The 22,969-nt window shown below is 40.9% G+C and overlaps 2 protein-coding genes across 2 annotated transcripts in view; one reads left to right on the top strand and one right to left on the bottom strand.

The window, feature by feature from the left end:
- Positions 1-1,424, bottom strand: part of FBXL5 (F-box and leucine rich repeat protein 5) — a 34,264-nt gene extending 32,840 nt beyond the window's left edge. The window contains exon 1 of the mRNA XM_033059671.1: positions 1,275-1,424. Coding sequence (XP_032915562.1) covers positions 1,275-1,412 — 138 coding nt within the window. The 5' untranslated portion in view covers positions 1,413-1,424. The remainder of the gene's footprint in view (positions 1-1,274) is intronic.
- Positions 1,425-5,462: 4,038 nt separating this feature from the next.
- LOC116996672 (ADP-ribosyl cyclase/cyclic ADP-ribose hydrolase 2-like) lies at positions 5,463-22,726 on the top strand. The gene is made up of 9 exons (XM_033060557.2): positions 5,463-5,828; positions 9,534-9,663; positions 10,664-10,799; positions 11,281-11,363; positions 11,962-12,038; positions 14,532-14,624; positions 17,781-17,867; positions 18,340-18,399; positions 21,467-22,726. The coding sequence occupies exons 1-9, from the start codon at positions 5,659-5,661 to the stop codon at positions 21,579-21,581; spliced, it is 951 nt and encodes a 316-aa protein (XP_032916448.1). The 5' UTR covers positions 5,463-5,658; the 3' UTR covers positions 21,582-22,726.
- Positions 22,727-22,969: the final 243 nt, after the last annotated feature.

Genomic DNA, 22,969 nt, shown 5'->3' with positions numbered 1-22,969 from the left:
TAGAAACTGTCAGAAAATGAAAAGTTATGAACATTACAAACTGGATAGTTTTTATCAAATTTTGCAACACTGAGGAAAACACTAATTGCTCCCTAGGAAGTTTTATCTGGCATGGTGAATTTGGTCAAAACTTTGTGGGAGGTTCAATAAAAGTGACAAAAATGCCCTTCTAGGAACGAAACCTAATGACAAAATGACTACAAGATCTGGAGATTTAAATGAAACCTGCTCCGTTGCTGTCAACAGTACGCTGGAACTGCTACAGGGAGTCAGTGGGTGTGTTTGTTTCCATTCAAATAAAATCTACTCTGTTACAATATCAACAATCTTTCTGACGCCACAGATTAAGTTGATTGCAAATGTATGCTCAGATAAAAGGCAAAGTGAAAGAAACTACAATAGGTCTCTCCTTCTCCTCCCCCCAGACCCTGGGCTCAGCCTGTTGGCAAATGCTGCAAAAAACAGCTCTAGGTTTTCTTTAACCTATTCACAAATGGAAGAGGCACACGACCGGATCGGGTGAATCCCAGAGCAGTGTAAGGTGGCTTGTAGAAATCGGGCAGGAAGCATGAACTCCCCCATGCTGCTTGTTGGCAGCAGTAAGCTATTATAACTGCCTCTCATGCATCTTCACTCTTCTTTCAAATGCCTGTAGCCAATCTGGTTCTCCAAACAGCCATTTACGCCCGGAGATGGGAGGCACAACTTCTTGCAGTAGGAGTGCTGGCTGTGAAGTATTTGCCCAAAGCCTCCCACAGCACTCAGAGCTGCTGCAGGGAAGTTTGCCTTGCAGGTGACACATCAGCCTCGATTACTTAATTACCCTGATGCAAGAATAAAAACTACTTTTGTCCACGAGCAAAATGACATATGTTTAAAATAAACCTAGGGTACCTTTACACCACCCAGCAGGTGACCGCTGAGCACAGAACCTGACTGACAAACACGGCCGGGCCGGGCCGGGCCGGGCCGCGCAGCAGCGCCAGGCCCACGGGCGGCTCTGCCGGGCCGCCCTGCGCGCCCCCTGCGCGCTCCCTGCGCGCCACCGCCGCCCCTCCGCGCCGGGCCCAGCGGGACACGGCTCCCTCCTGGAGCCAGGGCAGCCCCAGCCCTGCGCGGCCGGGGAGCGGCACCGGCGGCCCGGGAGGGGCTCAGAGCCCCGCGGCGGCGCAGGGTAGAAGTTACCGGTGGGGCCGGGGCGCTGACAGCTGCGCACTCCCCAAACCCTCCCTCCCGCCCCGGGCAGTGGCGTGGGGGCCGCTCCAGCCCGCTACCTTGTCGCAGTAGAGCCCCACGAGCTGCTTCATACGCCAGTGCGGGGCGGAGAACACATCCACCTCCTCGGGGAAGGGAGCCATGTTCTCCCCATGGAGCCGCGCCGCTCCCGGCGGCGCGAACGGCGGCGCGAGCATCCGCACCGCGCGTGCGCCCGCCCCGCGTGACCGCGCCCGCCGCCGCGCGCGTGCGCGCTGGCCCCGCCCCTTCCCTTCCCTCGGGAGCGGCCTGGGCCCGGGCGGCTCCGGCTGTGGGAGATGGTCCTACTCCGACACACAGCCTTCGGTCCTTTCGGTGCGCTGCGGTACTGCACGACTTGGGATTCGATCCTTGGCAACGCCAGGGGAGCAGCGTGTGCATGTAAAAAACATGTCCAAATTCAGTTAGGTTGGAAAAGACCTCTGAGGTGATGCAGTCCAGCCTGTGACCGAACACCTTGTCTGCCAGACCACGGCACTGAGTGCCACGTCCAGTCTTTCCTTGAACACCTGCAGGGCTGGTGACTCCGCCACCTCCCTGGGCAGCCCATTCCAGTGTCTAATCACCTATCCTGTGGAGAAATTCGTCCTAATGCCCAACCTAGGCCTTCCCGTTGAAGACTGTCTTGTTGACCCATTGCTATTTTCGGGAGAGCTGGCCGAGCCCCGCCCGGCTGCAGCCTCCTCTCAGGTGTTTGTAGAGAGCAGTGAGGTCCCCTCGAGTCTCCTGCAGGCTCAACACCGCAGCTCCCTCAGCTGCTCCTCACAGGACTTGTGCTGTTTCCCTTCTCCGGCCATGCTCCAGCACCTCAGTGTCCTTCCTGAACTGAGGGGCACAGAACTGACACAGGATTTGCACTGTGACCATCAAGCAAGGCCCTAGGAAAGCTATTTGGTTATGCTGAGCAGGGAATCTTCACCCAACCTTTTGCAGCATTTGTGCCAACAAGTAAAGTTAAGTGTGTTTGTTTAACATCCAAGGCAAATGGACCAGAAACAGCTGCTTGTCATACCGATCTGCTTGTGCAATATTTCAAAGTAAACAGGAACACTTGGCCAAATCGAGATTGCACATCGATGTGACAAAAGCTGTAACTGTCAGCCACCATGTAGTGTAGGAAAACTGTCAAACCAGCATGGCAATGTTCAGTAGATGTCACCTAAATACATTGTCAGACGCACAACAGATGCAGCAGGCCTTTCTGACTGAAAGCTGTACAAAGTCTATGTTGCAGATATTATATGTATTGGAGCTAGTGAGTTCATAGGTGTAAGCAAGTCATTGTAAACATGTTGAAATATTTTCGCTAAAGTCACGAGTTTTCAGTCTGGTATTTCTCAACATACTAATGTTGGGAATAAAATGCTGATAAAAGAAGTAAATAGTGAACTGAGCAGAAGAGGTGTTATGAGTGTTACTTAGCTGGCATTGCGCACAATAATCTTTTTACCTCTTTATCTAAGGTGATGAGTCTTAACCAAATGCAGTATTGGGCATTCCTTTTCCATTCATCCTTTCCTCCTCAAAGGACTTTTGAACACACTGACCTACTTAGCCATATTTGCAAATATGTACAAACCTTGGAAGGTTAAATTCTTAGAACTTTGGGCTGGGAAAAAATAGCAGTTACACAGGAGGGAAGACAGGAAGGTGAAGCACAGGTGTTGTGCAGCTGGCTAGCCAGCACACAAACAGCAGTGTTTACTGCTTGCCTAGTAAGCAGAGCTCTGGGTTTGGGCTTGAGCACTCTTTCACAGAGAGTGTGCCCTGGCACACAAGGGAACAGTGAGACCTTGTGTCATTGCTGTAGGTAGACTTATGCACTGAAGACACAAACCCTTAACAAACAATGTTTGAAGTTCCTTGCTTACAGAGGGGCTTGTGAATATGAGGTCCTATTTCCAGGCCTAAAGGATGGATCATACAGAATTGAGGTAATTTTGCCAGAAATTCATGCTTGAGTAGTGACAGAAGATTAACATTCCCAGCTGTTAAACCTTTCTCCTGCTGGAACTTACCACTCCCATCTGAGAGAAATAACAAGAGAGAGCGTGTTGGTTCTTCAGAATGTAAAGATATGCTGAATTTCATGGTTGGTTGGGGTAATACTCAGTTTGTGAACTACAGTATCTCCAGAGCAGATATGATGCCAGTTTTCTGGCTTTTCTTCATGGGCAATAACATCTAGAAGAGAGGGACAGAGAGCGAGGAACAATTATCTGCATCCACCATGAATTGCCAGACCTCAGGAGGCAAGATGGGCAGCCAGCTTGTGGCAGTGAATTACACTACTACAAGAGAAATTACCTGATAAAGGGATTAAAATATTGAATTTTCATGGACTAGTTTAAGGGTAGACTTGGTAATTTTTTACAAAAATTTACAAAGCTAGGAACACAAATCTAAAAGCTATGCTACACTTTTTAAAATGTGCTGCACTTTTTATTTTAAATGGCTGTGCTGAGTCAGATCAGAGGCCCTTCTAGCCTCATGTTGTGTTTGTAGAGGTTGCCAGTGAGGAAAGGAAGCTTTACAGGAGTTGAAATGGGGATCCCAATAACTCTTGGATCCAATTCCTCTGGGATTTTATGACAGGTTATCTATCTGTTAGGAAACCCACATCTTCTTCCTCAAGGTGCTGCATCCTAACCTAGTGTGTACTTGGAGAAATACTCAGTATCTGTCTTTATGACTTCTTAACTTATACTGTATGTTTTAAGCAAAAGTTTTAACCTTGATGCAAAAATCACTGACAATTTCTGCACATTTCTGTATAGAAGATCACATCAGTGATGCTTCTGGTTTCTCTTAGACCCTGAAATAACAAAATTCGTTTGCAGCAAAGTTGATAGTAAAAGAAAATGTTCAGTGACTTCCGTGGACTATTGTACTCTCTAATCCTGAATCCAAAGCACTGGCTTGGAACCATTTGATTAATGTTCTGGTGCTCTATCAGCATGGACATAGAGAGGTTAGGAAGAGAAATAGGAAGAGAAAGCATTAGAGAAGCAACAGGAGTAAAGTACACAATTTCCTGTGTCTCCACCATATCAAGCACAACATTGCATATCCGTTTCTGAGTAAATCTGGCTTTCCTGAAGATTGCTGCAGATAGCAGAGCAATTTGCTATCTTTTATCATGTTTATGATAAATTCCATCATCAGGAATTTACTCAATGATTAGCAAGATTTTTCCCTCAGCAAAATCCACCAGCTGATTACAAGTACATCAACAGAAATGTGACACTACATAAATAAATACACAAAAAATAAAATTATATATTTACTGAGGCACAGAAGGGAAAGAAGGAAATAAAGAAGGAAAGAAAGAAAGAGAGAAAGAAAGAGAGAGAGGAAGAGAGAGAAAGAGAGAAAGAGAGAAAGAGAGGAGAGAAAGAAAGAGAAAGAAAGAAAAGGAAAGAAGAAAGAAAGAAAGAAAGAAAGAAAGAAAGAAAGAAAGAAAGAAAGAAAGAAAGAAAGAAAGAAAGAAAGAAAGAAAGAAAGAAAGAAAGAAAGAAAGAAAGAAAGAAAACCAGCAGGCTCCTCAGAAATGTGAGTGAGTAGACAAAATACTTGGAGTTTGATTTTATTTTTTATAAGGGAAAAAATAATGTGGCTGTGTTTGCAGCAGTGTATACCAGAGAATATTCTGAAGATTAGATTGATTGGTGCCTTTTGATGTTCTGACAAAGTACTCAGGGAAAAGAACCTGGAGGAGAATGACAGCAGACATTTGAAGACATTTGTTCAGTGCACAGGATATGTCTTAATCCTTATGTTTCTCCTTATGATTGAATCATGACTGCAAGGCAGTTTTATTTCGTGAAGATATAATGCACATATCATCACACCAAAATGTCACTGTCCCTGTCCAGGGGAGAGATGGAAAAAGAGCTGACTAATGTTACCCCTATGTGTGATACAAGACAACTCGAGGACTTGGATATTTACACTAGCGTTGCTGTAACTGCATCTTTTAGATTTTTTTTTTTTTGCTTGCAAGCATTTGTTGATGGTTTAGGAAAGTGTAACACAGCAAGGAGTATTAAGCAAACCAAAGGCATCTGAAGTATTTAAGTGGTAAAGGGTTTTTTCTTCTCTTTACATATACGGAAATACACTGTAATTCTCTTCAGTTATCACCAGGTGGCCTTAAAAGTCTCTTGTTTTTCTGAAGTGGGGAATAGTTTAGACACAAGGAAATGATGTATCCCTCTGCTGCAATCGTTTCAGGAAATAGTTAGGTTATAGTTCCCAGCAAGGTTTATTTTTCTCGATTTGTCTCGTGTACTGAGCTGTAGCTAGTACTGAAAATATTAAATTTTAAGACTGCAGGTTTTCATTTAAATTTTATTCCTTTTTATTTCCTTTTTGTCTTTTAAGAATTTGGATTGTCAAGAATTCATGATGATGAGCCTTTTTTTTCCTATTTTATTTGTCTGTGTTCTGTGTATGAACAGCTGCTCAGGAGTGCAGGGAAGGAAATGGAAAGGTGAAGGTACTACTCAAAACCTGGAAAGTATTGTCATTGGAAGATGCTATGATTATATTAGAATTGTGAACCCTGCTGTTGGGTAAGTTTTGCTTGTTTCTGGATTAGCTTTATATGTTCTGTACAAAATGTTTGTTAATCGGAAGCCTGATGTTATGCTGCTAGCCATGCAAGTGATCCTTTTTAAGCCAACATGCTTGTAGCTGTCTGGAAACAGCAAAGTAACTTTGATGAATGCCCTATTTTAAGTGAAGTAGTATAACTGAGGCAAGATTTTTAATCTTTCAATTCTTTATTTCACTTTTTTTTGCCCTTCCCCTTCCTTACTATCTGTACAGAAATGACAGGGCTGGTGTTTTGGACGTACCAAGTCTGACAGCACTCCTGGGAAGACCAGTTTTGCCTTGCATGCCTGTATGGCAGGTCATGTCAGAAGGGTAACACCTTGCTTTGTAGCTATCCTGTGGTACTGAGGGAACCTGTTTAGCTCATCTACCTGAAACAATCAAGTAGTAATCAACTGCTCAATAGGATTATCTGTGAGCTTTCATTGGTTGTGCTAATGACACAGAACTGGAGGTAAATCACACACTTTGCTAAAATGAGTGCTTTTCTGTCTTCCTTGCATTTTAAGGGCTTCAGTAAAAGGGAAGAAAATAAGGACAGTCTCCTGGAGTTCATCTCTTTATTCTGCCACTAAAACTTTGTCCTAACAGTGCGAAGAGGTATTTGCAGAGGGGCCCTGGCTGGGTTCCTGTAGCACTGAAATGCTGTCTTAAAGCAGGGTTAGATGATATTGCAAATGTCACCTAATTTCCTCAACCTTCCATTTGTAGTTCCTGTCGCAAAAGAGGAAGAGGACTTAAACCAAAATTTTCACTTTTAACAAAAGCAAAACAATATATTTCTGCACTATAACACTCTTATCAGAAGTATTTTCTTTCAATTTCTTATGAAGGAAAAAGATCATCCTAATGCAAAAAACACAGTGAATGAATTTCAGTGGAATGGTTCATACTTGGCAAATTTATAAAAGTGTCACAATGAAAGGTGGAAGTAAACTTTAAGTGTAGATTTCTATATTCCTACAATATAATATATAATGTAAAATAGGTGAATTTAGCTAACAGTTGTGTAGGTAATCTGGTCTTGCACTAGACTCTGGATAGGTAGAGCTCCTGCAGGATTTAACAGATGCCACTTCATTTATATCTAAAGCAGGACATGAATAATAATGTAGAATATGGCAGAAGGAGCAACACAAAGGATAGTTACTGTAGAAATGTTAACTGTGTTGTTGACTGATTTGGACTTTTAGAGATGTAAATGCAATATTCTGGAAAACATTTCTGTATGTCTCATGGTTATGATAGTTTTGTGATCTAATGAATTCTGGTTATATTTTCACAACATGATTTTAAAAATGAGAAGTTTGAACATGTTCATCAAAATATTCTTGCTCGGGAGATCATGAAGCCAGGCAGGACATTAGGAGGACTTTCCTGAATTTAGACCAAAAATGGCATTATTAAAAGAAGAGCCACACAACTGATTTTATGTAATGTGGGGGGTTTTCTCTTTCCTTTAGATGTGTAAGCAAATAATGTAGTCCAAACAACATGGAAATTTCATATTGTACAGGTGCAAAACAGATATTCTAACTATTTGTAGTCTTTTCTGTTCATTGTCTATTTCTTAGTTGCCCCAGGTTAGCTTTTATAGATTCATGACCACCTGGATAGGTTTTGCTTCTGAATTTATGAGCAAATTTTCTAAAAATCCTGTGCTAATTTGAAGGAAGCTCACAAAACATGCCATTACACTACAACATACTTAAAACATAAAGAAGTTTATGGTAATATAGGAAAAAAACTTTCCCAGTTTTTAAAACAGAACATGCAAAAGGGCAGTCAAAAGAGGCATTTTACAAAATGCTGTGGCCATGTAGAAGTGAGGAATTTGAATTAAGATCATATTTGACATTTCCTAACAGGAATATACTAAATAACACTAATGTTCCTGTAGTGCTTTTCCTCCATGTTTGTTTATTTGTTATATGTCATGGAAACTTTGGAAACAATTTTTAAATTAAATAGTGTAAATTTAATCTGACTTACTAATGTCTGCTAAGATGAGAAGGAGTTGTCCTGCACTGCAGTCCTTCCCCACCCTGTAGTTTCAAAAACTGTTTTTGCCAGCTAAGAAGTTTTGAGTATCAGAGCAGAATAATCCTTTTGATTTGCAAGCTGTTCAAACCTGGATGAGAAGTCATGAAAAAACAAATGCGATATATGAATTAAGCAGAAAATTACTAATGGATTCAACTGTCAAGAAAATGTTAAAAGTTCAGTTGATCATAACTCACAAGTACTAACATAAGTGCTTCAAGTAGAAAGCTCTTTAGCAAATGAGACCTAAGTATATACAATTACCAAAATCCAAAGTATAACATCTTGAAATCAGAAATAGGGTCCAAATTCTTTTATTAAATAAATCTGTTTATACCTGGAAACTACTGATCAAGGATCATATTGCGTCACTGAAAATTTTCAGGTCAAAAGCCATATCTGCTTACAGTATATAGGGAATTTTACATAGTTGTTGGAAGCATGACCAGAGATTTCTGTAAGAAGATTTGTGTTCTGTTTCCTGCATAGCTCATCACAAGGGCTCCTTTAAAGTGTCTGTGACATTCAGTGTCACAAAGCTGCTCCCTAAAGAACCCATACCAGCAGAAACCATGCTGCCTATGGATGATACTAAATGATCAAAACACTGTATTGGTTAAGTTTGTTTTACTTACCAGGACTGCTGATGTTCAAGCTAGAGCTTTGCAATGACAGCTATTCATGTTAGGAAGGCTGTATGCACATAACATAATTATTCTGTTGTGCAGTGTTCCTGGTATAGACATTGTCACAGCATTATGTGGGGAAGGTACGTGGAAAAGTGGTGAAAGTAGAAATGCCCTTCTTAATTACTCCAGACAGGCTCAGAGCTGTGACAGGTGAGATCCTGAAAGCCCAAAGAGATGGGACAGTTCCATCTGTAGATAGCCTGTCTTGTCCCTCCATGGAGGTTATCACCCCCAAGGGAGAGCTGGCAAAAGGGAAATGTTGGAGTGCACATCCAAGCATCTTATTTCAGCACTTGGTGTGTTGAATGCTAACAACATTCTTGTAGTTCTTGTAGCTACTGCATAGTAACAGTGTGTGTCTCACACAGTCCCTGGTCACTGTACTCATTCCAGCAATATAAAACTGCAGTCCCAGGGCCTAGAAGCAGAAGGCATCTCTTTGTCACAATCCTTATTCTACCACTGAAACTTTTAAGCAACTCATCCTGCATTTGAATCTGACATTTTAAAAGCAATACTGCATTCCAGCAGTGTTGGATATTTAGCTGTGCTTGATTTGAAATGGCTCTTTGAATCTGGAGAATTTCAAAGAAAGCTTTTTCTTCAGTATTTCTACAGTGCTGAATAGCAAACTCACGATGTATACTGTACCTACTAAGATTTTTGTTAAACCATAATGTCTTTCTAATTCCACACTGTAAATGCTAATATTTCCCTTGCTACTTCCTCCTATCTGCTGCAGTTATGACTCAGAAGATGAGATCTCTATGCTCTTCCTGAGCTACAAGTTTTTTACCACCCTGACTTCAGTTTTCTGCCTTAACCTTATAGGGATTTTAACTGGGGTATTTGAAGGAGTTGAGAGCAAGTATCTTTCTTGCTCGACTTTGAAAAAAGTATTTTGCTATTTGTTTGTTTCAATGATTACAGTGAGAAGAATTGTTCACAGATATGGGAAGCATTTAAAAATGCATTTATTAACAAGGATCCTTGCAAGATTCTACCTAAGGATTATGAATTATTTATCAACCTCACATTTCACACAATTCCACCTAACAAGGTAATAATTTTTTATGTTTTTATTGCCCTGTGACACACAACAGATTTTACGTGACACGCAACAGATTTTGCGTGACACAGTTCAAAATTGACAAGTCATTCCGTATCTGACTTGTGAGTCATTCTTCTTGACTGGTCTGTAGTTTATAAACTAGCCTCTGTCATTTATAAACTAGACTCAGACTTGATAGCGTGTTTCAATGTGTTTGGCTCCATTTATTTTATGCAGTAACTTCTCAGCAATGTCTCTTTTCATACTACAGAGGTCTCCCATTGTTACTGCTGTGCTGGGCTCTGCCATAGTCCCTGAACTTCCACTTCTGTTTTTCCTTAAGTTGGGTGCTTTGGCTGCAAATGCTATGCCTGCTATCATCTTTTGCTTTTACTCCTCACAGATAAGTCTCATGACAGTGACATGTTAAACATCGAACAAGCAAAAACAGTAAGGATTTGATGTGATGGCAATTTCAAAGAACTGTGGAAGTGCCAGTATGCAGTGCTTTAATGCAGTTTTTCCTCTAGCACAATTATTCATAATTTCTAAATGATAAAAGCTAAACCAACAGTTAGTACTGTAAACATAGCTTTATTCATGAGGAGTTCCACAAACACAGAAATAACATCTCAACATATGATTTTTTTTTTGCACCATAAGCCAACATAGCAACATGAGAGATTTCTGGGTTATAAATATCTTCCTTTTTCCCTCCTTCCCCTAAATCTGTCTGCTGAGGCAGGCAAAGCTAGGCCTAACTGTATTTGAAATAGGACTATATCCCTTCTCATCAAACTAATACTGTTCCTCAAGTCACTTGTGATCAAAATGTATACCTTTCAAAAAAACTGTGATCTTACAAAGAGATAGCTAAAATTTCTGGTTATTAGCTTGATTTTGAAAGAAATACCAAAATACGTTTTAAACTGGTTTTAATACCCAATAATCTCATTGCGTCCACACCTAAGGGTTGGTACATTTCTTCTCTATGTTTTTTTTTTCCTAGTCTCTTTTCTGGGAGAATAATCAGCTATTAGTCAATAGCTTTGCTGACAGAGGACGTCGCTACATGTCTCTGGGTGATACTCTGTTTGGCTTCGTTGCAGATTTTCTGTACTGGTGTGGGCAGGCAGACAGCCCTGGTAAGACAATGAGTGCTATGCTAAGCATTTGTCTGTAAAACCATAATGGAGACCAAGTGCTGTGTTCTGGAGAAGCTAAATTTGCTCTTACCCCATGAAAAATCAAGGATAGCTTCACTGTCTCGTTCTCTCTTTGTACCATGTGAATATTTAACACTGCAGTCAGGGGAGCACACAGTGAAATATAAATGGTCCTGCAATGGGGATAAACCTCTTTCTCAATCTAAACCTGGAGCTCCCTGCATCCCAGGAACAGAGTTAGAACCATTTCAGCTAAATTACTGAATCCTCGGAATGTCAGTGTTTGTGTAAACTACAAAGGATGGGAAATTACTGAAAAAGTGCAACAGCTTTCAGTGCTGTGTCAAGCGATCTTGCGGGTTCAGTGAGTAATGCACAAAAATATTTAGTTGCTCTCTAACGTCACTTTTTATAGTTATTATCATCTCTCTAATAGCACAAATCACATGCCTTCCTACAGGACTGGACTATGAATCCTGCCCTACCACGGTGGAATGTGAAAACAATGCAGTGGAATCTTTCTGGAGGATGGCCTCAATCACTGTAAATATTGTACTAGTGCTGACTTCATACATGTGCAAGTGTGTCCGGAGTGGTTCAGGAAAATATTGCTAGTTCAAAACAGATTTAAATCTGTAACTCTTCTGTATTGTTTCCCCTGATACAAATGTGCACTGTTTATACTGGCTGCAGTGTTTTACAAAGAAGAATCTAACATTCACCTTTGCTAATGTGTTAAAAATCTGTTAGCTTTGCTAATATAAAGCATATACTAAGCACAGTAAACACACTGACTGTCTACTGATTACAGGTCCTAAGTGACATTTGATAGCCTGGCTGAAAACCCTTTACTCACATATCAAACTCAACAGAGAATGCCAAAGTGCTTTCACCTTGTGCTGAAGAAACTACTTATAAATGTGAGAAGATAGCTTGAGAAGAACCATTGAGTTAAACCATGGCCTGTTTTATTCCTGTCCTTTTCACTGCAGTGACCTGCTAGGGTGCCAGTCTAGTATTATTTTTGTAGTTCTGATATTCTTTGTGCTAAAATTCTTTCCTTGGTCACCGTTGTTTGCAATAAAATACCAAGTTATCTGACAAATCTGTGAGATCTGAAAAGCACTGTTCTCTATTGCAGTATGCACAACACAGCTCTGGGGTGATCCACATCTTGCTGAATGGTTCTGCAGACGGAGGAGCTTATCCACAGCCAGGGTGAGAGAACTGACTGATTTCTGTGTAGAGTCTGATGACTACAAAAAAGAAAAGTCAACCAATTATTTGGGTCTTCTGGTGCACAAAGCATAGGAAGCGTAGCTGAAAGGAGCTGTCAAAATCTGCTGAGTTGTGGGCACAACTGCTAACTGTCCTGAGCTGAAGGAATAATACATAGTGGATGGAAACAGTCCTTTCAGCTCCTGCATTTTACAAACTTCTATGGCAAGCATGATGAATGCTCTGAAAGCTGCCCTGGAGTCAGCCAGTATACTGTGGCAAAATGTGTATGTCTTCAAAAAGATGAGTGTTAACAAAATTTCTACTTAACAATTTGTATTGTTACAAGAAGTGTAGCTTTTGTCCAATCTACAAGCAAACTTGGTGAATTCTAAAGGGAAAGTACTTCTCCATGACCAAGAGTGGACATAATTTAAAATCTATTATGGTTTCAGAAAGAAAAAAAAAATGTTTGTTGAGAAGGATAATAGCAAACATGAGCTTTCTCTTCTCCTCAGTTCCTTTTTATGTTGAGAACAGGTGTATTTTTCCTGATTCAGAGGTATACCACCATGCAGAAGCTCATCTAAGCTTACATTCAAAATTTATTGTAAAAGTTCACGCTTTAGAACTTTTACTATGTGTCTACAGTGACTACTTACCTGTGGTAAAAAATGCATCCTTCTTTACTTCGCAACTGTCCTGTCCAAGGCAGATAAAAAAATTACATCTTTGAAAACCCATAGAGGAGATCCTCCTCCTGTGTAGTCCCCGAGGACTACAAATGACCACTGAAAAGGCAGTTTTATCTCTGGACAGGAGAGAAACAAGAACTGTCTTCCAAAACACCTAACTACTTACCTCTGTCCCCCAAAACATCCATCTCTGTACACAGTTTTCAGCTAATCACAAAGACTGATGCAGATGGCAAGGCCTGGCAGCAGGCCAATACCCAGAATCTAATCTGGGTAAAAAAACCCTAAAAGATTGGAAATTGTTACACTACATCTTGCTAAAAGGGTTAGAAATCTGTGGCTTTGAAATGCCAGCATCTCACAAAAATAAGATTCCTTATTTTAAAAATGGATTCCTTAATTCTGTTAATTTACAGATTCCTTAATTCAAAAACATCTCACACACACATTAATTCCACCAGTTCCCTGGGTTGCCCGTCTGGTGGTATTTTAACCAATGGAACTCAGCCTGCCAAGGAGAAAACAAAGTCAGTTATTCCATCTGTTTTCTTTGCTGTGTATCTCCTAGTCCATTTATGACTGAATTTGCTTGAGAGCTCATGTGTGAAAAAAAACTGGAAGTTGAATAATTAATAGCAGAAGGTGATCTGAAATATCTGAATATCTTCCTAACAATCTCTCTGGTCTGTTTTCAAGTGTTTCAAAGCCCTTTTCAAAGTTTATTCAGTTTTAAAGTTTGTACACTTAAATCATCATTAAGTCACCTGTTATAATTTCAGTTAAGATTTATTTCTCATTTCATGGCAAAATAACTTTTCTCATTCACACTATGAATTTAGTTGGTAGTTTTCTTTAATAATAGTAGCCAGTTCAAATATTGGTTTTACTGAAGTCTGTTGTACATTGTTCTTCCACAGTATCTAACACCTCTAGTTAAAGACTTCTCCAAATTTGGGAGCAAGCTTCTTTTTTTCTGGCAATAACATATACATGGCTGAGTAAATGACTTGGAATCTTTATTTTTTATTATTTTTTCAGTGTGTGTTGGGCAGGCTTGGACCCCTTAGATAGAAAGGCAAACCAGCTGTTGCTGCTGCTGATCTCTGGCCAGCCACCGCTGTACCAGACTTGAGGAAGCAACTCTTTTTCCTGTTCCACTTCTCCAGAAATTTAAAAAAATTTGCTAACTTCACGAACCAACAGATACTGACAAGCAGCACACGTCCTGTGCTTCCATGCAGAGCTCCAGTTTGCCTGAAGGCACCAGGGGGACAGACCCACATAGTCACTGCTTGCCCCATCCACGAAGTGGCAACCTGTAGTCCCTTCTTCTTTGTGGAGGTCTCAGAACATTTAAAAGGGCTAGGAGACACTGAAGTGCTCATACAGACAGTTAAGAAGCACAATAGGCAAGTAGCAAATTAGAGGAGAGACCTAGGCCCAGACTTGGACCAGGCATTCAGTGAGGACACAGCCCTTACAAGCTTTCTGAGGTAAAAAAAAGCCCTAAAACATTGGAAATCGTTACATTACATCTTGCTGAAAGGGTTCAAAATCTGTGGCTTTGAAATGCCAGCATCTCACCAAAAAGATCAATCTGGAGACATTAAAATCAACCTTTGGATTTAATTTCTTCTTAGATTAGATACTATGACGAAGTACCAAATGCTTTTTGTTTTGTTTTTGCATTTTTAAAAGTTCATTCTGTTTCACTTTTAGGTGAATTCATTAATGCAGAGGAGGAAAAGACTGCTTAATTTTCATGTTCTTTATAGTTAATTTTTTTTTCTTGAAACAGTTTTTTTGCAGATTATGAAATACCTAATCTCCAGAGAGACAAAATTTCACAAATTATCATTTGGGTTGTGGATGATATTGAAGGACCAGATATGTAAGTTATGTCTTTAAAAAAACAAAATAGTTTCTCCCTTTTGGATCTGTCTTTAAAATTTCACCTTATTCTTCTGTTTGATTATGTTTGCATACTACTTAAAGCAAAATATTTTAGATGCTTTCATGAACACAGAAGAGAGCATGCCATTCACAGAGAGTATAGAAATACTGGCATTAGAGAAAATACAAATTCTAATATTAGATCTGGAGTCTCCTCTTGCTTACATGTTTGTGTGAATCTCAGACCCTGAATGAAGATTGAGCATGAACCATTTTACTAAGAGTCAATCTGAATTTCAGATTAAGTTGAATGGGTGATATTTCTTTCACCTTGCCATATGCATTCTTTTCATTTTCACTTATCCTAACTGTTTGAAAATTTGTAGAAGCAGACAAATACCAACAGACAGCTCTTTTTCTCTCAATAATTAATCCAGTAGTAATATGTAGGCTTTAAAAGTGTCTAATATTTCTGGTAATTTAATTAAAGCAAACAAACAAGTAAGTAATAAACAAGTATAACAAAAGTGATCAATCTAAACAAAATAGTCTGTTGTGTATTTTACCACAATGCTGTGGAGTCTGCATAGCATAGTTCAGATTAGCATTTTTCAGCCTGTCTCTATAAATCAAAAAATCATACCCTCTGGGAGGAAAAAAACATACACCTCATCTTTGCAAAAGTTGCCCTTTTTACGAAGAAAAGCTAAGCAAGCCCTGAATGTTAATTTGTGTTTCAGTAAATAGATGCATGGCAGTAATTGTATATATATATATATAAATTGTTTTCTACAATTACAATTACAGTAATTTCGTGAGTATAAGGCACACCAGCATATAAGCCGCACCTTTTTTTTTCCAGCGAGGATCCATGCACAACAAAGTAACAAATTAGTAACAATTGCGCAATCTTGGGTTTTACTGGCAGGTGCTCAATTTGCAATCATTTTTCACAGATCAGGGTAGACTTTAAATGCAGCCTAAAAACTAAAAAAAAATACGGAGAAAAATCACTTTCATTAAACTTGCTGGCTCCACTCTCGCCCAGGTGAGGGGAGGGTGTGGCCCAGGGGGGGTGAGGGCAGTGGGGCCGGGCGGGCTGGGGACCTGCTGCCCTGGGCTGTCAGAGGCAGTGGGGGCCACAGGCAGGAAAGTTTCCTGGCGAGCAGCAGAGCCCGCCCGAATGCCGCACCGGCCCGCCCCGGTGCAGGCGTGGCCCCAGTGCTGGGTGGGCCCCACTGCTCACCGGCCGGGCTCGTGGCCTGCCTCAGGCCTGTGTGGCAGCGGGCAGGAGCGCGGAGCCCAGGCCCACTGGTGTTGGCGGCTGCGAGCCTGGCAGAGCCACCTGGAGGGGCCCTGCGGGCTGAGGTGCCGCTGCTGCTCCGGGCACTGCGCAGCAAGTGGGGGAAGCGTGGAGCCTGGGCCTGCCAGTGTCCTTGGCCACACCGTGTGCATGGATTGATCACGGCGCCACGCCGGGGGCTGCGAGCCCGGTGGAGGCGCAGCAGGCAGAGCCACCAGGCCTCGGCATGCCCACAACGCCGCACAGCCCCAGGCACGGGCTGGGCGGGGACACGGCGGGTGGTGCGAGGGATGGTGGGGTCGGCAGGGCTCCGCGGCTGCCGGGGCTCTGCGGTTCTTGCAGCTTGCACTTCTGGGTTGGCAAATTTCTGAACTTCGTCCGTATATAAGGTGCTGTGGAGTATAAGCCGCACTTCCGGGTTGGGGCCAAAACTTTAGTCAAAAGGGTGCAGCTTATACTTGTGAAATGACATTAATTTCACGATTATAAGCCACACCGTTTTGACTAAAATTTTGCTCCCAAACCGGAAGTGCAGCTTACATTCAGGAGCAGCCAATATATGAATAAATTTTGGAAATTTCCCAACCTGGAAGTCCGAGCCAGCAGCAGCCCCAAGCCGAGGCAGAGCCCGCCTGGCCCCGGGCAGTGGGGCAGTGGCAGTGCAGCGGCAGCGCTGCCTGGTCCCGCGGGGTGCGGCAGTGGGACCGGCTGGGCAAGCCCCTCTCCCTCCTCCCGACGGCAGCAGCCAGGGACGCCCCTCTCCCTCTTCCCGGCGGCACCGGCTGGGCACACCCCTCTCCCTCCTCCCGGCAGCAGCAACCGGGCAAGCCCCTCTCCCTCTTCTCGGCAGCAGCAGCGGGCACGACCCTCTCTTTCTTCCCGGTGGCACCGGCCGGGCACGCTGCTCCCCTGCCTGCCGGCGGCAGCAGCGATCTGGGCTGGGGCCACTCCCTGGTGGCCGCCCCAAGCAGGGCTGAGCCAGTAAACCCTGTGATCACGCGATTCTGTTACTAATTGGCAACTTTGTGAAAGTTGCACGCAGATCCTCGCTGTGAATGAAAGTGCAGCTTACAATCCGGTGCGGCTTATATATGGAGGAAAAACGAAACATTGCTGACACACTGGAAGTGCGGCTTATAATCGATGCGGCTTGTAATCATGAAATTGCTGTATTTTGTTGGTCTCCATATAATTTCTTTAGTCAAGGGTATTTCCTGACTAGCAGAAAAGTAGCACCAGCCTTAATACTTTATATTGGTGGAAGTTTAGAGGTATCAGTAGGTTCTATAAACTTTCTTGTACTAATTGGACTACAAATTTACAAACCAGTGCTCAAAACAGGAACTGTGTTTAGGATTGTTTCTGAGGTTTCTTTCTCTCCTTGTTTTTCTATGATTCAACATTCAAGAGAGAGAACAAACTTCCAAAAACACGTACAATTCTCATTTAATATAATGAACTTATTCTATAAAGACAGATAACATCAACTTTATCACTACCTAAATAGTTGCCAAAGACTATTACAAACAGAACACTTACTATTTTACAAATTATTTAGATCTTTTTCTGTCTAGTCAAATATTAATCATGGGATTACTGGTGAATAGAATCTGAAAATGCTACACTGGCTGAAGCTAATCTTCCAGACTCTATAAACTAAGGATAACTTGTGAAACAACAGTAATGTAAGCAAATGAAGCATAGATAGCAATGTACACTGTTCTTCTGGAGGTGTTATGGAATACAGAAGAAGCAAAGTAATGGGGATTTACTTTACTAATTCCATCAAGTTCAGTGAAGAGAAATTATAAAACAAAAGATTTGCGCTAATACTGAAATCCTTCCTCACAGAGATTCCTGTGGAATTAATAGTGTAAAGACATTAGAAACCAGGCTGGAAACTCTTGGTTATGATGTCACTTGCACTGACAATAACAAGTAAGTGAAAACCTTTTATTAATATGCTGTATTTGCAGAAACACCTTATCTATTTTGATTCATACTGTTCAATACTGAAGTGCCATTAATGTCCTGTCTCAGGAGGGACTGATATGTTGAAGGGATGATGTCACATTTTTCAGACTTGGGATTTTTGGTCGTGAGTTGAGCAAAACACTACGTCTTATTGTGTGATTGGGTGGGACATTGTACTTACTCATTGTCAGACACAGAAGATGGCCTCATGTATTTGGATTTAAAATCTAAACAACAATTAAAAACACTACTGAATGTCTGCAAAATTACCAGTTATTCACAATAGGTTTCACAGCTCTAGTCATTCCCATAGATTGTAAGATAATTTAATGAAAGGAAGATTTAAACGTGATAGTACTATGAATTTGTTTCACTCTTTCATTTTTTTCCTCAGTTGCCTGCCTGAAAGGTGCTAAATAAAGTGGTATTTTCACAGGTCTGTAATGTTCTTACTCTGCCTGGATTATCCTGATGATTCTAAGTGTGCCCTTGCATCGTAAGTAAAAGAAGTTCAACCTATCCTCAGTGTCATTACAACTGAATAAATTATGCAGAAGTCAACAGTTGAACAGATCCCACCTCTACCACCTGTTATATATTCCCCATATGCAATACACAGTGGTCTTGAATTTGTTACTTACTGTGGATTGAGTTAGCAGTTTCTGTTCACAGACTGTGCACAGCTGTCTGTGAGCACCTGCTGTTCAAAATTAGGTGTTAATGGGTTCTCATTGATAACACAGCAACACTGGATATTATTGATGATGTGAAGTTTGTACATATCACTGTTCTGATATAAAATCTATTACAAATTTGAACTTGCTTTCATTAATAGGATTTCTTGAATAATCAAAGTATAGATGAAATGGCAAGAGATCTAAAGGACATTTCTCCAGCTACTGGAATTTTCAGTTCTAAATTTTGAGGAAGTTTCATTTTAATCTTCCATTTTGTGTGAAACTTAATCTCTACATTTTAATATATTTGCCTTGGGCAAATATTATTATATCTACAAAGAATGCAGATTACATTCAAGATGTAAGTTCTTAATTAGCAAACATTGCTCCCAAACTCCCTACTTAACTATATTCCTCTATATTATATAAGGAGCATTAAATTAATTTATTATGTATTTCAGTGAATTTACAGTAAAGATTACTATTTGGAGTTCTGACAATGTTTCTTAATCTATATGCTGTTGCGTATATAGGTACACATAAGATACTTGAAGATCTGAATGAGAACTTCCTCATTGGAATGTTGTAGAACATACAGATACATAAACACTGTTTTATAGTTACATTCTTTTTATGAATAATCCATGCTTTATTTCTTACTGTCCTTTCTTCCCTATTCAAACACATGCAAATTTTTGTTTGTTAATATCTGTGTGATATTGGAATGATAACTTCTGCTATGAAAGTCCTGATTTGCTGTCCCTGATTATGGCAGCAGAGAGGTACAACTCCAGCTTGCCTGCCTCTGGGAGAGGCTGTAGTGCTTCATGCAGTACAGACAGAAAAGGGGGTGGAAATCACCTTCTGTAGCATATGTCCAGTTTTTGGTACACATTTACAGAAAAATGAGTATTCCCTCTTCTTGCTGGTCACTGAAAACTTTTACTCACCTAGCCATGCAACATTTATTGCATGCAAATTATATCCTAGCACCACCATATAAATATTACGAAAATGGTGGGTTTATAGATACCACTGATAGCTCCAGCCTTCTTCTAGGCAGTAAATCACAGAACAGATTTCCTGTTAGGACTTTGATTGGTTACAAAATGCCACTTGTACAGTGGCTTAAAATAGGGTTTCCTTGTTCTGCCACTGAATGGTAAGGCTTTTGTTCACATGTCAAATGAAAATACAGTTATCCCCTTCGAAATAACAGCTGTGGACATAATGATAATATTAACAAACTGGAAGAAAAAAGCACTTCACTAGACTTTGGAAAATACAATCTTGTACTGAGCTCTTAACAGAAGATTTTTCTCCCCTCCCACGTTTTAAATAATTTTCCTCAAAGTTTTGTGATGTGGTATGTTATTCAGCTGAGGAAACCTGGATGAGAAGGTTTTTGGAAACCATTAACGTGTTTCTCCTTTCAGTTAAGGGATGAGCATGCAGTTCTGCAGTTTTGCCACACGGCGTTTGCAGTGTGTAAGCAGGGGAGCAGCCGCCCCTTCCTTTCCATCCATGTCAGTACTCAAAGTAACAAAATCCCTGGTGTATTTGAAACACCAGTCTCACACTCTCCTGAGCAACTCATCTGTTCTCATCCTCCTTAGGAAAAGTTTCCTTGCTTGTTTCCTTCATGAGCCCTGTATTCTATCCTGTATGCATGGCACTGTAAAAATTTGAATTAATTTCTTATATATCCCAAATCACAATAGACCTTCCCAATCTGAATGCAAAACTATCATTGCCTCTCCCTGAAATTTAAGTAACTTAAATACTACAAGCCAATGAATACTTACATTCTTCACAAAATCACTTAATTCTCTGCAGTTAATAACACCGCCTCCATAGAAACCAGCTGCCTTTTCAGAAAGAGCCTTAAGCAGATGCATATAAACGATTTGATGATTATCTTCTTAGGTACTTTTTCTGTTGGATGGATGCCTGTTCTTTGATGGGGGCACATGGGGGCAGTTTGGTCAGTTAGGGTATCACTATTTGGAGAGCGCATCTGTTAGGAATAGTTTGCTTTTTAGACTAACTGTTCTCAGTGTTCGTATTTCCATAATAAACAGTGAAACAGGCATGCAGGCTCTAATGCATCCCCTTTCACGAGGGCTATTTGCTATTATAAGGTTGATAGGTGTCCTCTCAGCTTCAAGAGAATAATGTCCTGAGCCCAAAAGTATCAGGGTTGGACAAGTGACTCTTTATGTGACCACAACTGCTGTTACATTGTCAAAGCAAACGAGAGAGCTGGGTCAGGATAGCAGAAGGATGGCCCAGAAGGTGCTGTGATGTACTTGGGGCTTCTTGTCTGGTGGAGGGGCCCCTTAACTCTTCTCCAGACTTGAATTGTGTTCTTGCTGAGTCCAATTTGGACTTCGGCTTGTAAAGGTGTTAGGAAAAAACTTGTGAGTGAAAAATAACCACTAGATGGCAGAGATGGCTTACAAATGTAAGCAGGAAGGACGTCAGATGCAAGCTGTTAGTGGTGGTTTGTATTACTTGCATTATGGCAATGTCAGGGAGATACAGAAGTGGATCTGGATATGAAATGCTGTGAAAATACAGTCGTCCAGGACTGTCTAGAAGAGCACTATAAAATCACAAGCATAAGGCCAGAGACAGCAAATGAATGTGGAGAGACAAGAAGGCTCTGGTGTACAGGTAGGCAGAGGAGTTCCTAGGGTTTTGCAAAGATATTCTGTTTACAGAATCATGACAGCCAAAGGGAATCTGTTGGCAGGCTCATATAAAGAAACTCCTAGCTTAGCGCTTGGGCCACAAACTTCACCCTTGGCAACAAACCCCTGATATGTAAAAGAATCCTAACTCAGCTTTGTGCTGTGAACATCCTGTTTGTTTTCTCTTCTTCAGATCTGCACCAGCAGCACAAAGAGGACCTGTATCTTCAGACAGAGGAGGCAGTTGGAACAAGCTCATGTTTGTTTCTTTTGCAGGCTTTTTGTTCAGATTTGCTTCAGTGTACTAAGTTAATCAACTGAATCCATATCCTCTGTTTACCTTAGCTGGCTATAAACTTGGCTTCAGCTGATTTCTAACAGTAGTTTCATCCTACTTTTGGGACTGGCAAACCTGCATATTAAAACTCTGCATACTAGATACTGGCTTATTTTAGTATCAAAAATTATCCCACTGCTACTAGAAAGCCTCACTCTTCATTTTCTTTTTCTAGAAGAAGTTAATCGTTATTTCTTCTTATCTTTATTCTCCAGAATTAAACTGAGAGTAATACTTCCTGTTCACATATTTCAGAAAGAAAAATGATACTATGTCTGTCATGCATCACCCACAGAGATTACTTTTTTGTAAAACCATCCTAGCGTCTGACCTTGCAAACTAAGGGACTGATTATCATGTTTTGGGAGAGCAAAACATAAGTTCAAGTGGAAGAAATCTTAGATTGTTCACTTGATACAAGATGCAGTAGGTAAGACAGTGGAGAAGTAAACTCATTTTCATAAGTGTTCAGTACCTGGGCCAAACAAAAACAAGGTAACAGCAAGATTCTGGGTGCATACTTGCGTACAGTATTTTACCACATAATATAAATTGCTTCTTTATCCACACAGCTGTTCCTCAGCTTGCTGTTTCCTGGCCACTGGATAGCAAATAGTCAGAAATATCAGGTCTAGAAAGCTCCACAGTTTTTCCACCACAATGTGATTTATGGTATATCAAATTCAGATAAGAACCTGCCAAGTCAGACATTGGCCTGCTTGCAGTGAGCTTGGATAGCAGGGCTCGGAACACACTGAGAAGAGAGCAGATGCCAACCTGAAGGTTTCTTGGGTTACTTGTGTGAATTCCAGTGCTCCAAACCAGTGTTCCTGTAAACCACCAAGACATCCAGCTACCAAGAAGACATGTAAATCTTCAGAAGCAAATAGTCATTCTTCTAGAGAATAACTTTATGTAGATATTTTTTGCACATTTGGTATTAGTTTCTGTATTATTTATTTGGTTTTGTATTGACTCGTTGTCAGGAAACATGGGGAGAATGTTCCTGAGTTCCTCAGTGAATCTGATTTAACGGTCAATAGTAGATTTATATCCTTTCAATCCCTGATGCAACTGTATCATGTTGTATGTTTGAAAGATAAAATATTTAAAGTATGTTTTAGTCACTTATTTGTCTTGCTTCCCTGTCTGTAATAAGCTTTAATTTGGTTTTAATGCAAATCTCTTTACATTGCACACATATTTGGGTTTGCCTAGGTCACAGGTGGGGTTTAGGCTCCAGCTTGAAGGGTTTTTGTATCTGTTTCAGACACAAAAAAGTACTGAAAGTACAAAAGTACTGAAATCAGAAGTTACAGACCTTTGAAAATCTAAGCTATATTAGGCCTCAGAATTGTT

The sequence above is a fragment of the Catharus ustulatus genome, chromosome 5, assembly GCF_009819885.2.
Source record: "Catharus ustulatus isolate bCatUst1 chromosome 5, bCatUst1.pri.v2, whole genome shotgun sequence".
NCBI lineage: Eukaryota > Metazoa > Chordata > Aves > Passeriformes > Turdidae > Catharus > Catharus ustulatus.
The sequence above is the reverse complement of the archived record's forward strand: the minus strand, read 5'-3'. Positions and strand labels throughout refer to the sequence as shown.